At 35.5% G+C, this 24621-nt stretch overlaps 1 protein-coding gene across 1 annotated transcript in view; it reads left to right on the forward strand.

Annotated features, from left to right (window-relative positions):
* Nucleotides 1-24621, forward strand: part of CSMD3 (CUB and Sushi multiple domains 3) — a 1391498-nt gene that overhangs the window by 1087778 nt on the left and 279099 nt on the right. The window contains exons 28-29 of the mRNA XM_052651435.1: nucleotides 9164-9355; nucleotides 22837-22975. Coding sequence (XP_052507395.1) covers nucleotides 9164-9355; nucleotides 22837-22975 — 331 coding nt within the window. The remainder of the gene's footprint in view (nucleotides 1-9163; nucleotides 9356-22836; nucleotides 22976-24621) is intronic.

Raw genomic sequence — 24621 nt, forward strand, 5'->3', positions numbered from 1 at the left:
CCATGCATGGAATATCTCTGTCATCTTATCATCTACTATAACCTTATTTGCCATATCATTAGGTATTTCCAAATCATAATGAAATTCTAAAGATAGCCACATTCCTGAGAAGCTGGCAGAGTATAGGCCTAATAATAATGTTGAAACTTCTTTATAAAATTGATGGATCTCATACAAAGCAAGGACTCAATCAAGGGCAGAATTCTCCAGGGTGAAATCCAACTCTAGGTTACCATCTGCATTTCAAATATTTTCTGATTGATTTGATTCTCAATGAGATTTCCTTCCAGGTTAAATATTCTTATTACCCAGCTTGATTTCCTTATTGATAGTGAAGTGGAGAATATAGTGTCATTTCTTAGTCAATACAAAAGTATAAGGCAATAAAACTGAAGAGGACAGTATAAGGCCTTGTGAATACCAAATTTGGACCATGACCTTACTGATGTTTCTTGACATATTGCAGCAAAAAATACAACTACTTCTTGGAGTACACAGTGAATAGTAAAATCTATGACTCTTTATCTTAGAATTGACATTTTCATATCATATAATTTTCAATTATGCAATTTAATTGATAGAACGATACTTTAAGATTTTTTCTAATACTGAATCAGTCAGGTAAATTATTACTATGTCAGTTTTACTGACAAGGCAGACAAAATTCAGGGAACTAAGGCAATCTGATCAATGTCCCTGTCTTACTACAGTACAATTCTTCTGCTTTTGATAGTATTATCTATCCAATTGTATCGGATCTGAGGTTTTTCAGAAGTTCTTGAGATAAACAAGTTTATACCAAAAAATCAGCTTTCTGAACAGAAAGGACACGCAAGAAATTATAAGTGATTTTAGTGTATTTTTTCTTTGTTGTATAGAGCAATGCCATAAGAAAACTGGAGTATTAATTAGCCCAAGGTAACCAAGATGGTAATTCAAATGTTATCTCTGAATTATCATCCATAATATATTTGAAACATGTGCATGTGTTAGTTAGGACCATTTTAGGTGAAATGAACATTTCTAATTAAATTAGATGAAAACAAATATAAAGTGAGAAGTCAGAAGTATATTTACAGTACTGATGAATTATAAAAATGATGATAACTCAGTCATTTTCTGTAGTATTTAGTGCTATCTATATTATTCTAAAAATGGCCTCAGGTTATCCAGAGAGAGTAACACAAATTAAAATGTAATATAAATGTTGTTACTGCACGTGGAGTAAATGTTTCCCAGTGTGAAACAAATCCTAAATTATAAATAAAGCTTAAGCATACATTGAAATGACTAGCTATAGTTTTGTTCATTCATTCATTCATTTCACACATATTTACTTGATGAACTATTTTTAACTCTTATGAAAGATTCTCTTCAATGTCTTATTTATGAGGACTATTTATCCATAGGGTATAGCAAAGCTTGATTTGATAAGGTTCCATGTTGCTTAACAATAAATGCATTTAACTCTTTCAGTAGATTTAGACTATTGGTAAAGACTGAAAACATTGTAAAAACAATTCCTAAATACTACTAATATAAACTTTACTCACTTGAATAAATTCTTTTTTACTTACATACAAAGACATATATGTATATAATTAGCATAAATAAATATGGCTAATAAAATTGGAGACAGTTGTATAGATATCTCCCTTAGGATAGATATTTAATAAGTGTTCTACTAAAGAAAGGAAGGGAATGAGAAAACAACTGGAGGAGGATGGGAATGTAATGAACAGTCTGTTTATTTAAGATGGAAGTTATAAGTCACATCTGTATGTTACTGGTTGTGACCCAGTACAGAAGGAAAACCTAGTGAATTAGAAGAGATGAAGAATGTTTAGGAATGAAGTTCTTTCAACACAAGAACTAGGATTAGCCTTACATAGAGCAAGGATAGCTTCATTGCAACAGGAGAGGAAGTAGAGAACGTGGATACAGATTCCAGAGGTGAGGGTGTGCCTACTTCACTGCTTCTATTCTCTTAAAGAATGTAAGGAAAGAAATTTGAAAAAAAAAAAAGAGAGAGAGAGAGCAGGAAGAAGAGAGAATGAGAAAAACAATTGGAGGGAAATGTCCTTGTTACTGTAATTACTTAATACCATTTGGCACATACATTGCTAAATCTGGCATTCTGTGTGAGGTGCTATCATTTCAGTTGTGTCAAACTGTTTGCGACCCCATGGACTGTGGCCTGCCAGACTCCTCAGTCCATAGCATTCTCCAGGCAACACTACTGGAGTGGGTTGCTGTGTCCTCTCCAGGGAATCTTCCAGATCCAGGGACTGAACCCACATCTCTTACTCTTATATCTGCTGCATTGGCAGGCAGGCAGATTCTTTACCACTAGCACCACCCGTGAAGCCCAAGTTCACCATATATCAGGTTGAATTTGGTTTTTATTACTTTTAATAATGCCTAGAAAATAACCTTGAGTCTTTCTTTTTTGTTTCCCTTTATAGTGAAATATCAGGAACAAGAAATGGGTTATAAACTGCTCTTGCCTTTCTGTTTCAAATTAGTTCTAACTTTTTCGGCCTAGTTCTTTCATTAAGAAACAACTGTCAAAGTTCCATTAGTAGGGCATGCTTTTTTGCTTGTTTTATCTGGTAATGTGGTAGATTTGTAATGAGACAATATACTCTAATACTTAGGAGCCCTGCTGTTTCTTGAGTTCAAATTCCACATCTGCTAAGAATAAGCACATAATATGATGGGAAGCTTATATTACTCTTTTAGAATAGGGATGATAATACTTCATAAGAATTTGTGTTTTAGTCTAAGAGTATATAAACTTCGCTTCTAGTAAAGTGTTTTGTACAATATATGCTCTCAATATAGACAATAATCATAATTGTCATTATTTTATTGGTATCTATTCTAATTGTCATTCATGTTGCATATAGTTGTTCAACATATATCTCTTTCTTAGATAAACAGACTTTTTTCAGTTTGATACAGTGTATACCAATGGAATCCTGTGAATAAGACTGCATTGTTAATATCTGTGCAATTTAAGTAAGAAATTCATATATTTAAAGTTAAGTATTATTACATATGTAGGTTTTTGGATTTCTCCTATCAGGATGATAGGCAAATAAGGTAGTTTTTCTTCTGATTTTATGACATTTAAGGAATAATAATATATTTTAGAAATTTCCACTGAAGTCCTGATTTCACTTGCACTCCATACTATGGTTCACACTCTCAGTACTTTTTATTACAAAAGTTCTATCATTTTTTACTTAAGAAATGTCCCTCGGTTATGGTCTCACGTGTGCATAGGGCACTTTGTCCACTTTAAACAGTTATGTGATATAGAGAAGGATTATCTTTTTTAAGCCTCAATTTTCTCATTTGAAAAATATGGATAATAATAGTGTCCAGACTTCTGGTGAATCCAATGAGAAACAGCTCATAGTACAAATGTTTAAAAGATAGTAAGTGTCCAGTAAATATTGCATATTGCTTTACTAATCACATTCTCATCTATTTATATAACTTTTCCCTGTGACTATTACAGTTTCTATTGAATAATCAACTGGTCTAAGAGCTGTGAAACACTTGATAAGTCCTATTCTTTACTAACCAAAATATAAATGTCCATTCCTTTTGGGGAGAAAGACAAAGAAAGGAAGTTATTTTTTATTGTCAATTTCATTAGGTTTTGAAAGTTAAATCCAAGGTTTATTTGGATAGGATAGCATTAAAGCCTATTATATGCACTTTCTAGAATGTTCCTTTCTTTATATCATTGCAGATGAGGCAAGGTTGTTAAGACCTTTTATCTCTGTTAGAGTTTGTGCTTACCTTACATATTTTTGTTAAGAAAATCAAGAATGTCATACTTAAACCTAATATGAAAAATGCAGATATTCATTTCAGCAATCAAATTTGAAGTCATTTGAACTGAAGAAATTAAGAAAATAAATATAAATTATCTATGTTAATAATTTGGTGGCAAATATATTATTTCTAATGTGTAGCTTTTTAGATTTTATATATATAAAATAGTTGATAAGTTAAAATACTTAATAGCAAAAAATACCCTGTGTTTTATACATACATATGTATATATTAAATAAAAAAATAAAGCAAATGAGAATTGTTTATCATGAGAATTGTATGTTTCATAAAATTAAACAATAAATATCAAATAAAGATTCTTAACCTATTTTTACACATGTGCCTAATACTTACTATTCTCTAGTATTACATAATTTATTTTAAATCATGCTAATTTTGTGAGATTATTTCAGTCCATGGCATTTGAAATGGTTATTTATTTTCTTCAGTAGCTATAGCTTTTGTTTTAATGCATAAAACAAAAATGATTGATGCCAAAATAAATGTTTTTTTGCCTACCCACAAACACAGTGAATAACCTGTATAGAGATTAAACTGAATAAGTAAAGAAAATAAGACAACAGCATTCACAGCAAGTAATTGTTTCTGTATATATTTAACTAATTGCCTTTAGAATTCAAGTAATTCCAAGAAGAAAAATATTTGGTCTTTTACTAAACCCTATTGTTCTCTATTTTGTTTTAAAATCTTACTCCTAATTTATTTATTAATTAAGAGAAAAGACATAGTACAGTTTTACCACCTCTCTTCCTTCAAGTCAACCAGCCCCAAAGGCAAATGAATATTTTTACATATATTAGCTGTCATATTGAAGCCTTCTGATTTTAGTTACTAGGTTCCAATTTAAATCTTTAAGCATAGTAACTCTGATGATAGGGGCCAAACATCTTTTTTCTCTCAAATACTCATAAGCCACAGTTATACTATCTGCATTCATTTCAATATTTGTGTAACATTGCTGTATGTACATTTTTACTTTTGAGAATGTTCATACTAAGCTTCAAGTTTTTTGCAGATGCAAGAGTCCAGCACATAGGAAGCCTCAACAACAATCACAAAAACAACAAAATTAATTGTTTTCATTATCTTTTATATCATTTCAGTTTGAAAGCTGTAGCACATTTTACATTTATATCACTCCTTTCCAATAAAAACTTGCTAAGTGTAAATCTTATATGTAGAACATCCCAATCCACTTTTACATTGTAAAGCCAGTTCATAGATCAGTTTTAGTGTTAGTGGAATCATCCCAGAGCAGTTCAAGAAAAACTTAATAACTAAGTTTATCACAAAAATTTACCAAAAAATTGTCTGTCAATATTAAAAGATTGTAATTGCCAGACCCTGTAATGCCTGATGGATGTTCTGCTAAGGAACATAGGTATTAGAGAACAAATCCACTTGGCAATTGGAACCATGCCCCTGCCCCACTTCCCTCCATATTCTCCCATATGAGTTTGATTTTTATTCTATTATCAACTAAAAATAACTCAAAAGATCATTTGAATATTTTAAGATAGACACATTTATGCACACTATAGCATTTCTGTTTATGGATATACTCTATATTTTTAATAGTTTCTTAATGAGGTTTATTCTATTTAACTGAGAAAGAAATTGTACCTCAAGAACAGTTAACAGGTAGAAGAGGACATTCTCCTGTATCATTTAAAAATTTGACTTCTGAAATCAGACTAACTGGGATGTAAACCTTGGTTCTGCACTCTAATTTCTGTAATACTGAAAAAGTCACTTATCCTTCCTAAACTTTTGTTTTCTCACCTCTAAAATATTTAAGAACAATAATGGCACTTGACTGATTGGGTTGTTAGTAGAATGAAATGAATTATACATGTTAAGTCCTTGTCCTTGGCCATTGCTCAGAAATGCTAGTTTATCAGTACAATGAAGCAACTGTAAGATTGCTGATGATGTATACAATGATACATGGCTTAAATTTTAATTTAATTTAATTTAAGGTAAAATGACATTTGTAGTCTATATTTTGTAACCTTTTTAAAAAGTAACCCTTTAAATATTAACCCTTTAAAAATAACTTCCTTCACTCTTTTCAAGAAGATATATAAAACAATTTTTTCTATTCAGTTTGTGTGTTATACATGTGTGTGTGTATACATATATGTGTGTGTGATTATAAGTGTGTATATATATGTATATGAAATCACTTTTTTGTCATTTCAGCTTTTATGCATACCACAGATATTAGAGTGTGTGTTATTTTTGAAATTGATGTAGTCCTCTTGATTCCCAAATGACTTGGAAAGTTGAAACATTACAATATTTGTGGGAGATCCTCTGGTTTCTTTGTTCTGTATGTATGTGTATTAAACAGATGAGCTACAAAAAGAATGCCTGGTGTATTAAAACAGGTTGATTGGTATATTGATGAAACTATGTACCTATGGATGTATTATCTATCTATCTATAGCTACCTTGGAGAAGATAATAGCGACCCAGTCCAGTACTCTTGCCTGCAAAATCCCATGGACAGAGGAGCCTGGTAGGCTGCAGTCCATGGGGTCGCGAAGAGTCGGACACGACTGAGCGACTTGACTTTCACTTTTCACTTTCATGTATTAGGGAAGGAAATGGCAACCCACTCCAGTGTTCTTGCCTGGAGAATCCTAGGGACGGCGGAGCCTGATGGGCTACTGTCTGTGGGGTCACACAGAGTTGGATACAACTGAAGTGACTTAGCAGCAGCAGTAGCATAGCTACCTACCTACCTGTGTACCTGGTTATTAACCTACTAAGGATGTATACAACAGAATCTGTTCATAGGTGCCACCACTACACAGTTTGAACAATTCAAAGTCTGTTCAGTTTTGTGTCTGCTTATTTCCCCTTTGTATTCCTAGCACCCAACACAATGCCTGGAATATATTAAGTTAGTGAATAAATGAAGGAATACTACTTATGTGTCTGTAATCCAGCAATTTTGTGTACTTTAATATGCACTTTAAAAAGTAATGTATATAAGTACTGCAGCCTACATTCATGAATATAGTTTAATAATAGCTTAAATGAAAAAGTTAATACTTTCTTTGTCTTGATACTTAATTATCATATGCTTTAGAATAAATTTGCTTTGTAGTAATTCAAAATAATTAAGCTGTTCCTGTTCCATTAACCTGTATGATGTAGTTAATTATATTATTAAATGTGCCATATATTGTATATATTAATAAAAGAACAGTTGTTTTCCTGTAGTACCATACCACTCTCCTCTAATGATTTTTTAAATTAAAATTTAGATAATTTTGGATTTCTGTACAGTTGTCAGAAATAATAGAGATCCTGTACATCCTTTACCCAATTCCCTCCAATGGCATTTTCTTGCATAACCATAGCACAATATCACAACCAAAAAATTGACATTGATACAATCCACAAACCTTATTCAGATTTCATTAATTTTACTTATGCTCCTTTGTGGGTGTATGTTTATTGTGTTTATATAGTTCTATGTAGATTTGATCACCACCACCAGAGGCAAACCACAATGCAATTCCATCACAAAGATCCCTCTTTTGAGTGCTTTATAGTCATAGTGTGGAGAAGGCAATGGCACCCCATTCCAGTACTCTTGCCTGGAAAATCCCATGGACGGAGGAGCCTGGTAGGCTGCAGTCCTTGGGGTCCGCAAAGAGTCAGACACGACTGAGCAACTTCACTTTCACTTTTCACTTTCATGCATTGGAGAAGGAAATGGCAACCCACTCCAGTGTTCTTGCCTGGAGAATCCCAGGGATGACAGAGCTTGGTGGGCTCTTGTCTATGGGGTCACACAGAGTCGGACACGACTGAAGTGACTTAGCAGCATAGTCATAGTGATCTCCTTCCATCTCCTCCCCCAACAATGTGTGGTAACTAGTAATCTGTTTTCCTACTTTGTAATACTGTCACTTCAAGAATGTTCCCTAGGTAGAGGCTATTGTAATTTTTACTCATCATAATTGCTTTCAGATACACCTAAGATGTCCTATGTATCAGCATTCCTTTTTTATTGCCGAGCAGTATTCCGTGGTATAACCTTAGTTTAATGGTTCACCTGTTGAAGGACACTAGGTTTCCTCTTAGTCTTTAGTTCTGGCAAAGAAAACTCCTGTGAACCTCCATGTTCAAATTTTTACATGAACACAAGTTGTCATTTCACTGGAATAAATATGCAAGAGTATAGTTACTGGGTCATGGTAAGCATATATTTATTTTTTTCAAGGAACTGTCATCTTTCCAGAGTGACTATTCCGTTTTACATTTCTACCGAAAGTGTATGTGTAATTCATTTTCTTTTCTTTTTTTTAAGAATCTTCCCAGAATTTGGTGTTATCATATATGTATATATATATATATATATATATATATATATATATATATATATATATATCTTATTTTAGCTAACTTGATAGGTATCTCATTGTGGTTTCAATTTGCATTTCTTTAACAGCTAATGATGCTGAACATCTTTTCATGTGCCATCTGGTATCCCCTTTATTGAAATGTGTTTTGCCCATTTTGTAATTGGATTTTTTCTTCTTTTTTTTCCCCCCCAGTTCTAAGAATTCTTCATATATTCTAGAATACTAGTACTGTATGGTATATAAGCCAAGCAAATATATTCTTCTAGTTTGTAGCTGTCTTTTCATCCTCTTTACAATGTCTCTCACAGAGCATCAAAATAGTGAATTTTGAGTAGAACTACTAAAATGTCATGTTGCTGCTTGAAGCAAGTTAACAAATAAATTATTTATGAAAAAACAATTTAAAAGTATTTATTGTGCAGGTATTTAAAAATTAGCAATTTTTTTTAATCAAATTGAGGTATCACTGATTTACAGTGTTATGTTAATTTCAGATGTACAGCATAGATAATTTTTATATATTATATATGAAACATGTGTGCATGCTCAGTCATGTCCAATTCTTTGTGACCCTATGGACTATAGCCTACCAGGCTCTTCTGCCCATGGGATTTTCCAGGCAAGAATAGTGGAGTGGGTAGCCATTTGCTCCTCCAAAGGATCTTACCAACCCAAGGATTGAACTGACATCTCCAGCATTGCAGACGGATTCTTTACCTGCTGAACCATCAGGGAATTATACCTCATTTATAAATCAACAAGGATATATTTGTATAGCACAGGGAATTATGACCCAGGCATTTTTAAGTTATTTTTTTAAGTATGTAGGAGCCTCTCAAATATTAGGTCTGGAACTTTTAAATTGATTTGGTTGCCATCAAAACTAAAAGTTTGTTTCTATTTGTTCATAGGTTCAGTTGCCACTGCATGTCGTGACCCAGGGGTTCCTATGAATGGAACTCGAAATGGGGATGGACGAGAACCTGGAGACACTGTGATATTTCAGTGTGACCCAGGATATGAACTTCAAGGAGAGGAAAGAATAACCTGCATTCAGGTAGAAAATCGATACTTCTGGCAGCCCAGCCCTCCAGTTTGTATAGGTATGAATTCAGAACAATTAAAATTTTATGCAAGTGTGAAATGATGGTTAAAAACTGGTTTCAGTGTTATTAAGAACATTATTCTGGAATAGGTTCTAGATCTCAGAAGTCTATGACCTTCCAAAAAATGCATAAAATTGTAAATCATTATTTTTCCCGAGGAGAGAGTGGATCTATAAATTCATTATATTCTTAGTGGTTTTAACACTCTTTTAAAAATGTTAAGAATCAAAGTTCATGAAAAACCTTCATCTTGCCTTATCTCCTATGTTGTTGTTCATTGTTGTTCAGTCACAAAGTACACCAGGCTTCCCTGTCTCACTATCTCCTGGAGTTTGCTCAAACTCATGTCCATTGAGTCACTGATGCCATCTCATCCTCTGTCACCCTCTTCTTCTCCTGCCCTCAATCTTTCCAGAATCAGGGTCTTTTCCAATGAGCAGACTCTTTGCATCAGGTGGTCAAAGTATGAGGCTGCCAAAGTGTATATTATCTGCCAAACAAATGTAGTTATCCAATACTTTTAAAATTTTAAAAATGGATTCAGACACTGTATTTGATCTTGCCTCTATAATGATTATTTCTTCTAAGAAAGAAAGTTGTATCAGAATTTAAATTTGAGATTTAGGGCTTTGATTTTTCCTTCAATCCATGTATTCCAGATCAGTTTTTATGTTGATGATCTAAAGATTTGTAGTACTTGGATGCAATCTCAAAAACAACAGAATGATCTCTGTTTGTTTCCAAGGCAAACCATTCAATATCACAGTAATCCAAGTCTATGCCCCAACCAGTAATGCTGAAGAAGCTGAATGGTTCTATGAAGACCTACAAGAACTTTTAGAACTAACATCCAAAAAAGATGTCCTTTTCATTATAGGGGACTGGAATGCAAAAGTAGAAAGTCAAGAAACACCTGGGGTAACAGGCAAATTTGGCCTTGGAATATGAAATGAAGCAGGGCAACGGCTAATAGAGTTTTGTGAAGAGAACACACTGGCCATAGCAAACACCCTCTTCCAACAACACAAGAGAAGACTCTACACATGGACATCACCAGATGGTTAAAACCGAAATCAGATTGATTATATTCTTTGCAGACAAAGATGGAGAAGCTCTACAGTCAACAAAAACAAGACCGGGAGCTGACTGTGGCTCAGATCATGAACTCCTTGTTGACAAATTCAGACTTAAATTGAAGAAAGTAGGGAAAACCATTAGACCATTTAGGTATGACCTAAATCAAATCCCTTATGATTATACAGTGGAAGTGAGAAATAGAGTTAAGGGCCTAGATCTGATAGACAGAGTGCCTGATGAACTATGGATGGAAGTTCATGACACTGTACAGGAGACAGGGATCAAGAACCATCCACATGGAAAAGAAATGTAAAGAGGCAAAATAGCTGTTTGGGGAAGCCTTACAAATAGCTGTGAAGAGAAGAGAAGCAAAAAGCAAAGGAGAAAAGGAAAAATATAAGCATCTGAATGCAGAATTCCAAAGAATAGCAAGGAGAGATAACAAAGCTTCCTCAGTGATCGATTCAAAGAAATAGAGGAAAACAACAGAATGGGAAAAACTAAAGAGCTCTTCAAGAAAATTAGAGATACCAAGGGAACATTTCATGCAAAGATGGGCTCGATAAAGGACAGAAATGGTATGGACCTAACAGAAGCAGAAGATATTAAGAAGAGGTGGCAAGAATACACAGAAGAACTGTACAAAAAAGATCTTAACAACCCAGATAATCAGGATGGTGTGATCACTCACCTAGAGCCAGACATCCTGGATTGTGAAGTCAAGTGGGCCTTAGAAAGCATCACTACGAACACAGCTAGTGGAGGTGATGGAATTCCAGTGGTGCTATTTCAAATCCTGAAAGATGATGCTGTGAAAGTGCTGCACTCAATATGCCAGAAAATTTGCAAAACTCAGCATTGGCCACAGGACTGGAAAAGATCAGTTTTCATTCCAATCCCAAAGAAAGGCAATGCCAAAGAATGCTCAAACTACCACACATTTGCACTCATTTACATGCTAGTAAAGTAATGCTCAAAATTCTCCAGAATGCTTCAGCAATACGTGAACCATGAACTTGCAGATGTTCAAGCTGGTTTTAGAAAAGTCAGAGGAACCAGAGATCAAATTGCCAACATCTGCTGGATCATCAATAAAGGAAGATAGTTCCACAAAAACATCTACTTTTGCTTTATTGACTATGCGAAAGCCTTTGACTGTGTGGATCACAATAAACTGTGGAAAATTCTGAAAGAGATGGGAATACCAGACCACCTGACCTGCCTCCTGAGAAATCTGTATGCAGGTCAGGATGCAACAGTTAGAACTGGACATGGAACAACAGACTGGTTCCAAATCAGGAAAGGAGTATATCAAGCCTGTATATTGTTACCCTGCTTGTTTAACTTCTATGCAGAGTACATCATGAGAAATGCTGGGCTGGATGAATCACAAGCTAGAATCAAGTTTCCCAGGAAAAATATCAAGAACCTCAGATATGCAGATGACACCACCCTTATGGCAGAAAGTGAAGAGGAACTAAAAAGCCTCTTGATGAAAGTGAAAGAGGAGAGTGGAAAAGTTGGCTTAAGACTCAACATTCAGAAAACGAAGATCATGATAACTGGTCCCATCACTTCATGGGAAATAGATGGGGAAACAGTGGAAACAGTGTCAGACTTTAGTTTTTGGGGCTCCAAAATCACTGTAGATGGTGATTGCAGCCATGAAATTAAAAGATGCTTACTCCTTGGAAGGAAAGTTATGACCAACGTAGATAGCATGTTCAAAAGCAGAGACATCACTTTGCCAACAAAGGTCCGTCTAGTCAAGGCTATGGTTTTTCCTGTGGTCATGTATGGATGTGAGAGTTGGACTATGAAGAAAGCTGAGCACCAAAGAATTGGTGCTTTTGAACTGTGGTGTTGGAGAAGACTCTTGAGAGTCCCTTGGACTGCAAGGAGATCCAACCAGTTCATTCTAAAAGAGATCAGTCCTGAGTGTTTTTTAGAAGGAATGATGTTAAAGCTGAAACACCAATACTATGGCCACCTCATGCGAAGAGTTGACTCATTGGAAAAGACTCTGATGCTGGGAGGGATTGGGGGCAGGAGGAGAAGGGAACAACAGAGGGTGAGATGGCTGAATGGCATCACTGACTCCATGGATGTGAATTTGAGTGAACTCTGGGAGATGGTGATTAACAGGGAGGGCTGGCATGCTGCAATTCATGGGGTTGCAAAGAGTTGGACATGACTGAGCGACTTAGCTGAACTGAACGAACTGAACTGAAGGATTTGCAACCACTTGGTTCATACTTCCAACTCTCTGTCCTTTATTTATATACCCTGTTCTTGAATATCCAAGTTAGACTCTTGAAAATGAACACACACAATATTTCTTTACCAAGTGTTAGAAAAACTTTATACCATCTTTGTAGTGAAAATAGTGAGAAAATATGCTATATAATCTTAACAATAAAAGATCTCATCATTAAGGTTCTTACATTCAACTAATTCAATCTCAAACCTGTGTTTCAAGTGTTTTTAAATTGGTGTCATCTAGAATATATAATACATTTTGACCAAAGTTTGTACTGTCTATTCAGAACTTTATTTATATGCATATCCTTTCCTTTGGTACACTGTTAGCAACTAGAGAGAAGATTCCATTTCTTGTTCATTGTATTTCTTCTAGCATGAAATTTAGCACATTTAGGAGAGAAATACTTATTTTTGTAAATTTGTATCTAACTCATAAATACATTTTCAGTAATTATTTCACAGAGTCACATGATAATAGGAAAAGAGTGTTTAGTACTTAAGCACTCAATTATTCGATTTATGTTATTCATTTTATATTTCTTATACATGAGATGGAAACTCAAATTCATTAGTGTGTCCTACACATTGCTATAGGCATTGAGGATTTAGCATTAAAGTAATATAGAAGAGTTCTCTGTGTTTGTGAACCTACTCCTACTACAGTGAAAACTAAACAGTCTGGACTTTCATATCACATATTTTGCATTTTATAGTCTGGATTTAATAAAAAGCACTCAATATGGAAAATGAAACATATCTAAAGACTCAAACCAGCCAGCGTTTGACTTCTAGGTATTTCTAGACTTCTGTAGAAAATGCGGCAGATGATAATGACAAAGCTTATTAAAGAGGCTGAAAAAATGCACAAAATAAGTGCATACTTTGAGCCAGTTCAGATTTAGCCATATTTCCCTTTACAGTTTATTATTTCCATTTATACCTATGTTGCTCACTATGCTTGTATCACTGAAAGATTCTAAATCATCAAACATCTATTACTTTGCATTTTATTATAACTTCACTCATAAATGCAGACAAACAATACAAGGAAAAAATGCTTTCAAAGGAAAGACTGAAACAGTTAAATGTTCATTTATTTGTTTACTACACAGATTACCTAAAAAATGCCAATTAAACAAAAATACCACATTCCAACTAATTGGAACCTAACTGAGCATCTTGTAAAGGGCATCTGTGTAAAGAGAAAATGACAGAACTTCAGAAACTTACTTGGACTTCTTGATTTATTGTGATTTCTACACCTATTAAATGGGTGCTATTTATTATAATTGTTAGAAAGGCTATAGTATATCAAATGTTATATTGAGAATTCTGAAATATTGAACAGCTTTATACTGAAATTCTAGAAAACACAAAAATATGAAGCATAAAAGACTAAATATGCTGTTATAAAATTCCATTTGTAGACAAGATTTTAGTCAGCAGGTAGTAATTTTAGGAAAAACATGTTGAACACTGAATTTTACTTAAATGTAGCAGGTTTGGGGAATTTTTTATAAGGATTTTGGTGCTGTGTATTATTTTTTTAATAGGAGAAGATCACATGAGGAGAGGATATGCATTAGAGCTTCTCTGAAGAAAATAACCTAAAAAAAAAAGTCTGAAAAATTGCTAAGGCTGCAGAAAGCTTGATCTCCAAAACTGATATGAAATTAGTCCATGATTGGAAAACTATGCCAAAGATTAAGCCTTCAACTTTTTAGGAACTTCATAAGTCTATGTGTCAGACCATGGAGCATAAAGCATTTTGCTTGCATGTAGAAGTAGTCAGCCTTATAGCAAATACCAAACAGAAGGACAGTCATCTTTAAAAGAGTTAGTAGAATTCATTCCAACAAAAATTGACAGTGTGAAGATTATTTTGACATTGCCAGAGAGAAAGTAATAAGACTCAACATGAAGGTAAATAGCAAAAACATTAGTGTGGGTGGACTGCTGAGAAAAAGAGTAGACACAAATAAAACTGAATTGGGGAGAAAAAATAATATTGTAAAATCATTATCAATAGTTGACCATATAACTGTCTCATAGAAACTACACTCAGAACAACTCAATAATATCAGAATTCCATGGAACCTAAATAAAATTTTAATTCATTAATGTATTTGCTTTAAAGAGAATCTTATATTTGGTGCTTTATGATTAGATACATAAAAATAAAAATGTATTTTCCAAATGTTATTTAAAGTTTTATATATTTAAACCAAAGATAATTTTCTTTATTGTTGATTTGTTTGGGATTTATACAAATGTCAGATAATGTCTCTACTTGTCTCAAAGGTTTTTACAGATTTTCAGAATCTACTGCAGCAATTAAATTTATCAAGAAAACCTCAATAAGTAATTTAAATAATTGAATCAAAAGAATTTTAAAAGACTTTATGATCAAATAGTAGTATAGTCACAAAATATATTCAGTAAAATACTTAAAATACGTATAATGGATTTTCCTATATCCTATGTGATAAAGAATATACACTATAAATGGAAATGTATTTGTGTCATGTGCATAAAATTGTTAATGATAAAAGACCACTATTTCCTGTGAAAAATAAAACTGAAACAAACCAATAAAATTGCTACCACAGTCCCCCCAAATTACAAATAACACCACTTTCTTGGAATATGAAAGAAAACACAAAAATATTCTTGCCTTAATTCATACATATATGCATTTGCTATTAGACATATTTTTCTAATACTATCCAAATTCACATTTGATTTCAAAAGTTCCAAAGACAAAATATGCCATTATTTTTATCAAAGCATATAGCTACAAATTAGGTTGTCATTCAATCTAGTCATCATTAATATTCACAAGGAATGAATGCAAGGAGCCAATAGCAATTCAGCAACATTTATAGAATGTGTCATATATGCTAAATCTCATATAGAAAATAACATATAAGACAGTTTTTAGGTTATGGATTAAAAATGAATGCAGACACCTGAAAGGAATATTTAAATATAATATAGTAAGGAAAGTGATAGAGATAGGCAAACGTTGCTATGGATACCAGGTTGTTCTGGAGAGAGCTGCCATAAAGCCCAGGCTGAAAATTTCTAGGAAAACTCCCTGGTGTGTGCTCAGTCACTCTGTTATTTCTGACTCTTTGTGACCCCACAGACTAGTGGCCAGGCGCCTCTGTTCATGGGATTTTCCAGGCAAGAATACTGGAGTGGATTGCCATTTCCTTCTCCAGGGAATCTTCTTGACCCAGGGATGGAACCCGCGTCTTTTGAGTCTCCTGCATTGGCAGGAGGATTCTTTACCACTGGAAACTCCCTGGAGGCAGTGATAAATCTTGAGACATAAGAAAGAGTTACATAGATGTAGAAGGGTAACAGACATTTCAAGAAAAACAACTAGGATGCATAAAGGCATGTTAATACAAGGAACAACTAAATAATTATTTGAGTGTAAATTACGTGTCTAGATTGGTGGTTGATGCAAATGGAAGGGTTGCAAGGGTTAAGACATGAAAGCTGTACTGGAGTCGGAGCATTATCTTTTAGGCAATGTGAAATAACAGCAGAATTTTATGCATGGGTATAATCTGATTGGGCTTCCCCAGTGGCTCAGCAGTAAAGAATCCATCTGCAGTGCAGGAGACGCAGGTTCAGTCCCTCGGTGGAGAAGATCCCCTGGAAGAGGGCATGGCAACCCACTCCAGTACTCTTGCCTGGAAAACCCCATGGATAGAGGATCCTGGCAGGCTATAACCCGTAGGGTCACAAAGACTCAGACACAACTGAAGAGACTGAGCACATAATATGATTAGATATTTTTACTGGGAAGATGTATTGGAGGAAATAGATTATACTGTGTGTGTCCTCAATCACTTAGTCATGTCCGACTACACTAGATTATACTAGAGGCATGAAAAACAAACCAAAAAAAGCAATAGTTCTGGAGGCATTTAAGAGTCAGATCTAAAAATGTGGTATTAGAGAAGAAAAGATAGAGTGAAAATATCTATGAAGAACTATGAAATGGTGTCTTGGTAGTGCTTACTGATAGACTGGAGTCAAAGGGGCAGCGAAGAAAAGAAAGAATCTTGGGCCCTAGCTTGGGGATATATGTGGATGGATAATAATCAAACAACCTAGGAATATAGGAGAAATTTGAGTTAAGGTTTGGGTATATTGGATATTTTGTGTTTGATGTACCCATAGGCTCTCAGGTAGAGATAATCAGTAAGCACTTGGGGATATGGTTACTATTAATTAGAGAAATCTGCTGGAGATGGTAAGAAAAAGGAGTTATCAGTACATAAATGGAAGGTAAAGTAACAATTTGGATGTGGAATTAAAAGACACTTACTCCTTGGAAGGAAAGTTATGACCAACCTAGATAGCATATTCAAAAGCAGAGACATTACTTTGCCAACAAAGGTCCGTCTAGTCAAGGCTATGGTTTTTCCAGTGGTCATATATGGTTGTGAGAGTTGGACTGTGAAGAAGGCTGAGTGCCGAAGAATTGATGCTTTTGAACTGTGGTGTTGGAGAAGACTCATGAGAGTCCCTTGGCCTGCAAGGAGATCCAACCAGTCCATTCTAAAGGAGATTGGTCCTAGGTGTTTTTTGGAAGGACTGATGCTAAAGCTGAAACTCCAATGCATTGGCCACCTCATGCGAAGAGTTAACTCACTGGAAAAGACTGATGCTGGGAGGGATTGGGGACAGGAGGAGAAGGGAACAACAGAGGATGAGATGGCTGGATGGCATCACCGACTCAATGGACATGAGTCTGAGTAAACTCCGGGAGTTGGTGATGGACAGGGAGGCCTGGCGTGCTGCGATTCTTGGGGTTGCAAAGAGTCGGACACGAATGAGCGACTGAACTGACTGACTGAACTGAATGGGAAGAATGTAATAGAGTGTAAATTAGAGATGATTATGGAAGTAATTCAGGAAAATTACCAAAATTATAAGATGAAGTGAAAGAGGTGCTTGCCAATAAAACTGAGGTCTGTACAAAGACATCAAAAGAAAAAAGTGAAATTCCAAAAGGAGAATGAATTTAAGGTGAAAGTCAACAGTTAAGGATGATTACAGATATGAAGAGAAAGATAAAGGCAGAAATTGCATCTTTATTGTCAGTACAAAAGTCATTTGAGGGTTAGCTAAGAAGGGTTTGTGTTGGAGGCAAGGGCGCTAAGAGAAATAACAATGGCTGGAGAGAGAATGAGAAGTGGGGAGGAACAAATAAAGACATCGAGAATCCCTAAGCAATTAAAAGATTATCATCTCTCTATAATTTAAAATGAAAAAAATTCTTTTTTTTTTCATATTGGCTTTTATTTTATTTTATTTTTTACTTTACAATACTGTATTGGTTTTGCCATACATTGACATGAGTCCTCCACGGGTGTGCCTGACTTAAGTTTTCTCAGGATAAATACTTTGGTGCTTTTCTTTGAGAAATAAGAAACCATATATATTTTTTTCCAATGTGACATTCTTTGCTAATTATGTTAGTCTGCCTATAGGTACATATGTTATGAAAGAGAATGAGATTGGACTCTTTTTCAGAAGGCTTAATTGTAAAATAAACATAAATAAATTCAAAATAATTAAGCAGATAATTTTATTAAAAATGAATTATTGTAGAATTTTACCACTGTAATATATAGCAATAACAAATTACTGTGTTATATACCAAGAACTAATAGAGTGTTGTAGGTCTATTGTAACTCAAAACCAAACAAATTCATAGAAAAAGTGATCAGATTTGTGGTTACCAGAGTCAGGGATTTGGGGAAGCTACCTGTATGAAGATGGTTAAAAAGTACAAGATATTTAGCTATCCAGTCAATAAATGTACTGGTGATATAATGTATAATATGATATGAAACACAACTGTATCTTATATGAATATATAACAATTGTTAGAGTAAATCTTAAGAGTTGTCATCACAAGAATTTTAATTTTTTTCTTTAATTTTGTATCTCTATGATAAGACAGATCACCACTCGATTCATTGTGGTGATCATTTAAAAGCTAAAAAGGGTTATTACAGGATGGGGGCAGGGAAAGACTACTGCGATAGGAAAACATGTGACAGTCACATCTGCAAGCACCTGAAGAATCAGGAAAAAGGGATTTTTCTCTTATAGAAAAGAGTACACAAGGTGAAAAAGAGCAAGGTGTGGAAGTGAGTTGAAAGGCTGACCCAGAACGTTGTTCTCTGGGTCCAGCCTGTCCTTAGGTTGTGTGCCAGCTCAAGGCTGAGGGAGGACCAGAGTCCAAGAACCTAGAGAAAGGAGAGAAGCTTGAGCAAAGTTTGGTTGCATGCACTTTATTGTGATTGATCTGTGAATACAAGCAATTCAACTAATCATTTGAGTCAAAGAAAGGGAGTTTACAAGGTCTGTGCTTGGTTTTGTCACAGAAAACTGAGGGGCCTTATTTAGGAGGTTTTATCTAAAATAAGTGAACCTTATATAGTTAGATGGTAAAGAGGGGTTATTCACTGTGAGTCCATATAACCAAACACAGAAGGATAAGGGGATTTCTTAACCATTAGGTAAAATTCACCATTTTCAGCTAAAAAAAAAAAAAAAAAGTGAAAGGAAATAGGTTAGAGGGAGCTTTGTTTTATTTTTAGGATTAAAGAGACTTGAGTACCTGTGGACAACAGGAAGAAGCCAGAGAATAAAGAAGATGAATGAACATAATTCTCAAAAAGAGAAACTGTGTTACCAAATTTAGGGTGTTATCCTGATTAACATGGAGAAGGCAGTGGCAACCCAGTCCAGTACTCTTGCCTGGAAAATCCCATGGATGGAGGAGCCTGGTCGGCTGCAGTCCATGGGGTCGCTAAGAGTCAGACATGACTGAGTGACTTCACTTTCTTTTTTCACTCTCATGCATTGGAGAAGGCAATGGCAACCCACTCCAGTGTTCTTGCCTGGAGAATCCCAGGGACTGGGGAGCCTGGTGGGCTGGCGTCTCTGGGGTCACACAGAGTTGGACACAACTGAAGCGACTTAGTAGCAGCAGTAGCAGCCTGATTAACATTGCCCTCTAATTGTAGAGAAAAATACTCAGGAAGCATTAAAGTTTCAAAAGGGAGATCTAGAGAAAGTTGAGATAGTCTGTTTAATCATTTGATATGATACCACAAAATATACAGGTGATAGGGTAAATAAGGCTAAGCAAATAAATATTCTAGGTAGAGTAGGTCATCTGTTGTTACAGTGACACTGAGGCCACGGTAGCAGAAGGTCATAGGGAAATGAAATAGCAGGCACCCATTATTTAGATGGTTCAGTTCGGTTTGGTTCCGTTCATTCCGGTTCAGTCGCTCAGTCATGTCCGACTCCTTGCGACCCCATGAACTGCAGCACGCCAGGCCTCCCTGTCCATCACCAACTCCCGGAGTTCACTCACACTCACGTCCATCGAGTCCGTGATGCCATCCAGCCATCTCATCCTCTGTCGTCCCCTTCTCCTCCTGCCCCCAATCCCTCTCAGGAGCAGAGTCTTTTCCAGTGAGTCAACTCTTCGCATGAGATGGCCAAAGTACTGGAGTTTCACCTTTAGCATCATTCCTTCCAAAGAAATTCTAGGGCTGATCTCCTTCAGAATGAACTGGTTGGATCTCCTTGCAGGCCAAGGGACTCTCAAGAGTCTTCTCCAACACCACAGTTCAAAAGCATCAATTCTTCGGCGCTCAGCCTTCTTCACAGTCCAACTCTCACATCCATACATGACCGCAGGAAAAACCATAGCCTTGACTAGACGGACCTTAGTCAGCAAAGTAATGACTCTGCTTTTGACTATGCTGTCTAGGTTGGTCGTAACTTTTCTTCCAAGGAGTAAGCGTCTTTTAATTCCATGGCTGCAGTCACCATCTGCAGTGATTTTGCAGCCCCCCAAAATAAAGTCTGACACTGTTTCCACTGTTTCCCCATCTATTTCCCATGAAATGGTGGGACCAAATGCCATGATCTTCGTTTTCTGAATGTTGAGCTTTAAGCCAACTTTTTCACTCTCCTCTTTCACTTTCATCAAGAGGCTTTTTAGCTCCTCTTCACTTTCTGACATAAGGGTGGTGTCATCTGCATATCTGAGGTTCTTGATATTTCTCCCAGCAATCTTGATTCCAGCTTGTGATTCATCCAGCCCAGCATTTCTCATGATGTACTCTGCATATAAGTTAAATAAGCAAGGTGACAATATACAGCCTTGACGCACTCCTTTTCCTATTTGGAACCAGTCTGTTGTTCCATGTCCAGTTCTAACTGTTGCTTCCTGACCTGCATACAGATTTCTCAAGAGGCAGGTCAGGTGGTCTGGTATTCCCATGTCTCTCAGAATTTTCCACAGTTTATTGTGATCCACGCAGTGAAAGGCTTTGGCATAGTCAATAAAACAGAAATAGATGTTTTTCTGGAACTGTCTTGCTTTTTCCATGATCCAGCAGATGTTGGCAATTTGATCTCTGGTGTCTCTGCCTTTTCTAAAACCAGCTTGACCAGCAGGAAAGCATGTGAGATGAGTGCAATTGTTTGGTATTTTGAGCATTCTTTGTCATTGCCTTTCTTTGGATTTAGATGGTAAAGATTATCAAATTCTAATAATGATACTATGTATTTGGGCTCAGGCAAAGAACAAAAATCTGAAATGTTGCCAGATTCAAAATTCTCCTTTGAATACCAGTTTTGTGCTGTCAAAAGAATCCTGTATAACTTATAACTCAATGATAAAATTTACCTGAGAAAAACTGTGACTTCAAAGCTGAGATACGAGAATGATGATATTTGCAGGAGAAATCATATGACACCATGAGAATCCCAGTCTCCATCTCAGTCACTCTCTCTCAGGTGCACACGTGTGTGTTTACATCCACACTGTCTCACTCCACCACCAGGACCCTCCATATCTCAATTGCTCTAAGTTCCTAAGCTGCCAACTTTAAATATTATTTTCTTATCAAGCTGTGTTTAACAGGCTCTAACAATAACTCCCTAAAGAATCTATTCTCTGAATTTCTCTGACAATTTTTTGAACCTCTCCATTGAAGTCTAACAGAAACCTTTGTCAGTCCATAATAATAACTGAAGTAACTGTCCATTTTCATCAACAAGTCAGGCAACTAGAATTTAAGAATATCCTAACATTCAGTTTGTTCTGTGCTGTGCTTAGTCACTCAGACGTGTTTCTTTGCAACCCCCTAGACTCTAGCCCATCAGGCTCGTCTCTCCACCCAGACTCTCCAGGCAAGGATACTGGAATGAGTTGTTATGCCCTCACCAAGTGGATCTTCCCGACCCAGGGATCAAACCCAGGTCTCCTGCATTGCAGGCAGATTCTTTACCAGCTAAGCTACCAGGGAAGTCCTAACATTCAGTTTGAAGGTGAAGTCGCTCAGTCGTGTCTGACTCTTTGCGACCCCATGGACTGTAGCCTACCAGGCTCCTCCGTCCATGGGATTCTCCAGGCAAGAATACTGGAGTGGGTTGCCGTTTCCTTCTCCAGGGGATCTTCCCGACCCAGAGATCAAACCCAGGTCTCCCGCATTGGAGGCAAACGCTTTAACCTCTGAGCCACCAGGGAAGCCCAACATTCAGTTTAGGAGTGTTTTACTATAAAGTATGTTGGTTCTCAGTTACACATTTTCACATGTTAACTATTATCAAAGCCTCTTCTTCTGTAAATGAAGGTATCAGGGAACATTTGAAAATGAAACAAATACTTCATATTCTATTATCCCACATATTATTAAAGATTTTGCTTTGCTTTGTTTTGTTTCTCTTTTTTTCTCAGTAACCTTCAGAGTTTTTCTTAGTAATTATGAGGAAATCATTTTTACTCCTCTTAATGTGTTTCTTTTATAAGAATCAAAAATAGTAATAGCAAGGGAGAGAGGTATAAATGTAACTTTTTCTTGTCTTTTAAATCCAATAAAGGAGCTAAATTCGCTCTATGTATGTGTTTAGTATTTTGATGGTCTTTCTTGAAAGATCATGCATTATTTAAGCATCCAGTATGATAGAAAATTGAGTTTGTACAAAAACCTCTAAGCTTTTTTAGATGTGTGTTTTCTAAATACTGATAGATAATTTTATTAATCACTTAAGGGATTTTGTTTGTTTGTTTTAAATTAAAGCACCCTGTGGAGGCAATTTAACAGGATCTTCAGGATTTATTCTTTCACCAAACTTCCCTCATCCATATCCCCATAGTAGGGACTGTGACTGGACTATCACCGTCAATGCAGACTATGTTATCTCCTTGGCATTTATCAGGTGAGTTCCTATTCCTTTCCACAGCTTAAAATTGTTTTTCTTATTTTACATTACCATTTGCACTAGGAAATGTTTATTTTTACATGACATTTTACTTTTTTTTTACCAATTTGAATACAAATATTTTGCAATAAACAATTAAAAAATCTCTATATAATTCCAGTGTAGTTCTGCAAGCTAATGAGTGTGCATCACTTAACAGTTTCCAGTATAGAGGAAACATGTTAAAGGTTCAATAGTTTATTGATTTTCACGTATCTCTTCATAACCTTTCCTCTCTCCCTGAAGTTACCATCACTGCTTCAAAAGATTCTGTGTTTCCTAAACTTAAAGATTAAAAGGTCAGCATTTTGAGGAATGTTTTCTCCCATATGTGCACCATCAAAAATGTCTTTGAAGTATCTGTGCAGCACCATTATTGGGCTTGGGAAGATATATATATACCACGTACCATTCTTTCTGGTGGTCTCATTAAGTCAACTGTCAAGAATTTGATGGGTAATCTTCATATAATTTCTCAGCAGAATTTGTCTTCTGATAGAACTTTACATGAGGTATTCAAAATTTACATGTATTGTTTAGCAGTATCAGTTGAAAAGTTAGCTTAGTACTGACATAGTGGAGGATGCAGCTTCTTGTATGGCAAAGAAATTGCTGAGTTTAATCCCCAGCTCTGTTACTGTCATTTGTGTTACCTTGGGTAAGTTATTATTTGAATGAGTAATATTATAATATATGATTTTATAATAATATTATTTGAGCCTCTGTTTCCTGGCATGAAGTAACAGCTGTATCACAAAACCTGGCCTAATTCTTTTCCTTAAGATTTCAATGGGAATGTTAGGTGTCAGCAACTTAAAAGAGTTTCTACCTAGAAATGTTCTTAATTTTAGTGTCCAAGACTAAAGTCTGCTGGCTCTTGTAACACAGCTATTCCTTCTGCTAGCATGTCACAGCTGCTTGGTTTTTATGTAAACTTTTAAGCTGAACATTTTTTCTAATATATGAAAGTGAAAGTCACTCAGTCATGTCTGACTCTTTGCGGCCCCATGGACTATACAGTCAATTGGGGGATCTTCCCAACCCAGGAATCAAACCCAGGTCTTCTGCAGTTCTGGCAGATTCTTTACCAGCTGAACCACAAAGGAAACTGGTATATGAAACCCAGGTTAAAAAAAAAAAAACCTAGAAAAAAGATAATTCACATTCATGAAAAATTTCAAAAGTATAAACATATGGAATTTTTATTTCTATAATTTGTAGTAGTACATTGATAATGGTAACAACAAAGCAACACTTGATGGCAATGTTGGTTATATGCCAAGACCCACTTATAAGACAATTTTCTGCAGTAAATACTTTTATTCTCATTTTTGCAGTAGAGGAAATGGCAGTACAAACATTAAAAATGTCAGTATGTATGATACAGGGTTTAATTTACTTTAAAATTATTTTAGTTAATAACTGAGTGGTAGAAGGTTGTATTACATGAAATGTGTGAGCAGAAGTTGATTTACTGTTGTATCATTGATTATGTGACCTAAGAGAGACTACTGACATATCAGGATCTCATTGGGAAAATGGAAATGATAATCTCTTCCTTATACCACAGGATTATTGACAAAAAAAGTTAATATTTATGAAAC

The sequence above is a fragment of the Budorcas taxicolor genome, chromosome 14 (assembly GCF_023091745.1).
Source record: "Budorcas taxicolor isolate Tak-1 chromosome 14, Takin1.1, whole genome shotgun sequence".
Taxonomy (NCBI): Eukaryota; Metazoa; Chordata; class Mammalia; order Artiodactyla; family Bovidae; genus Budorcas; species Budorcas taxicolor.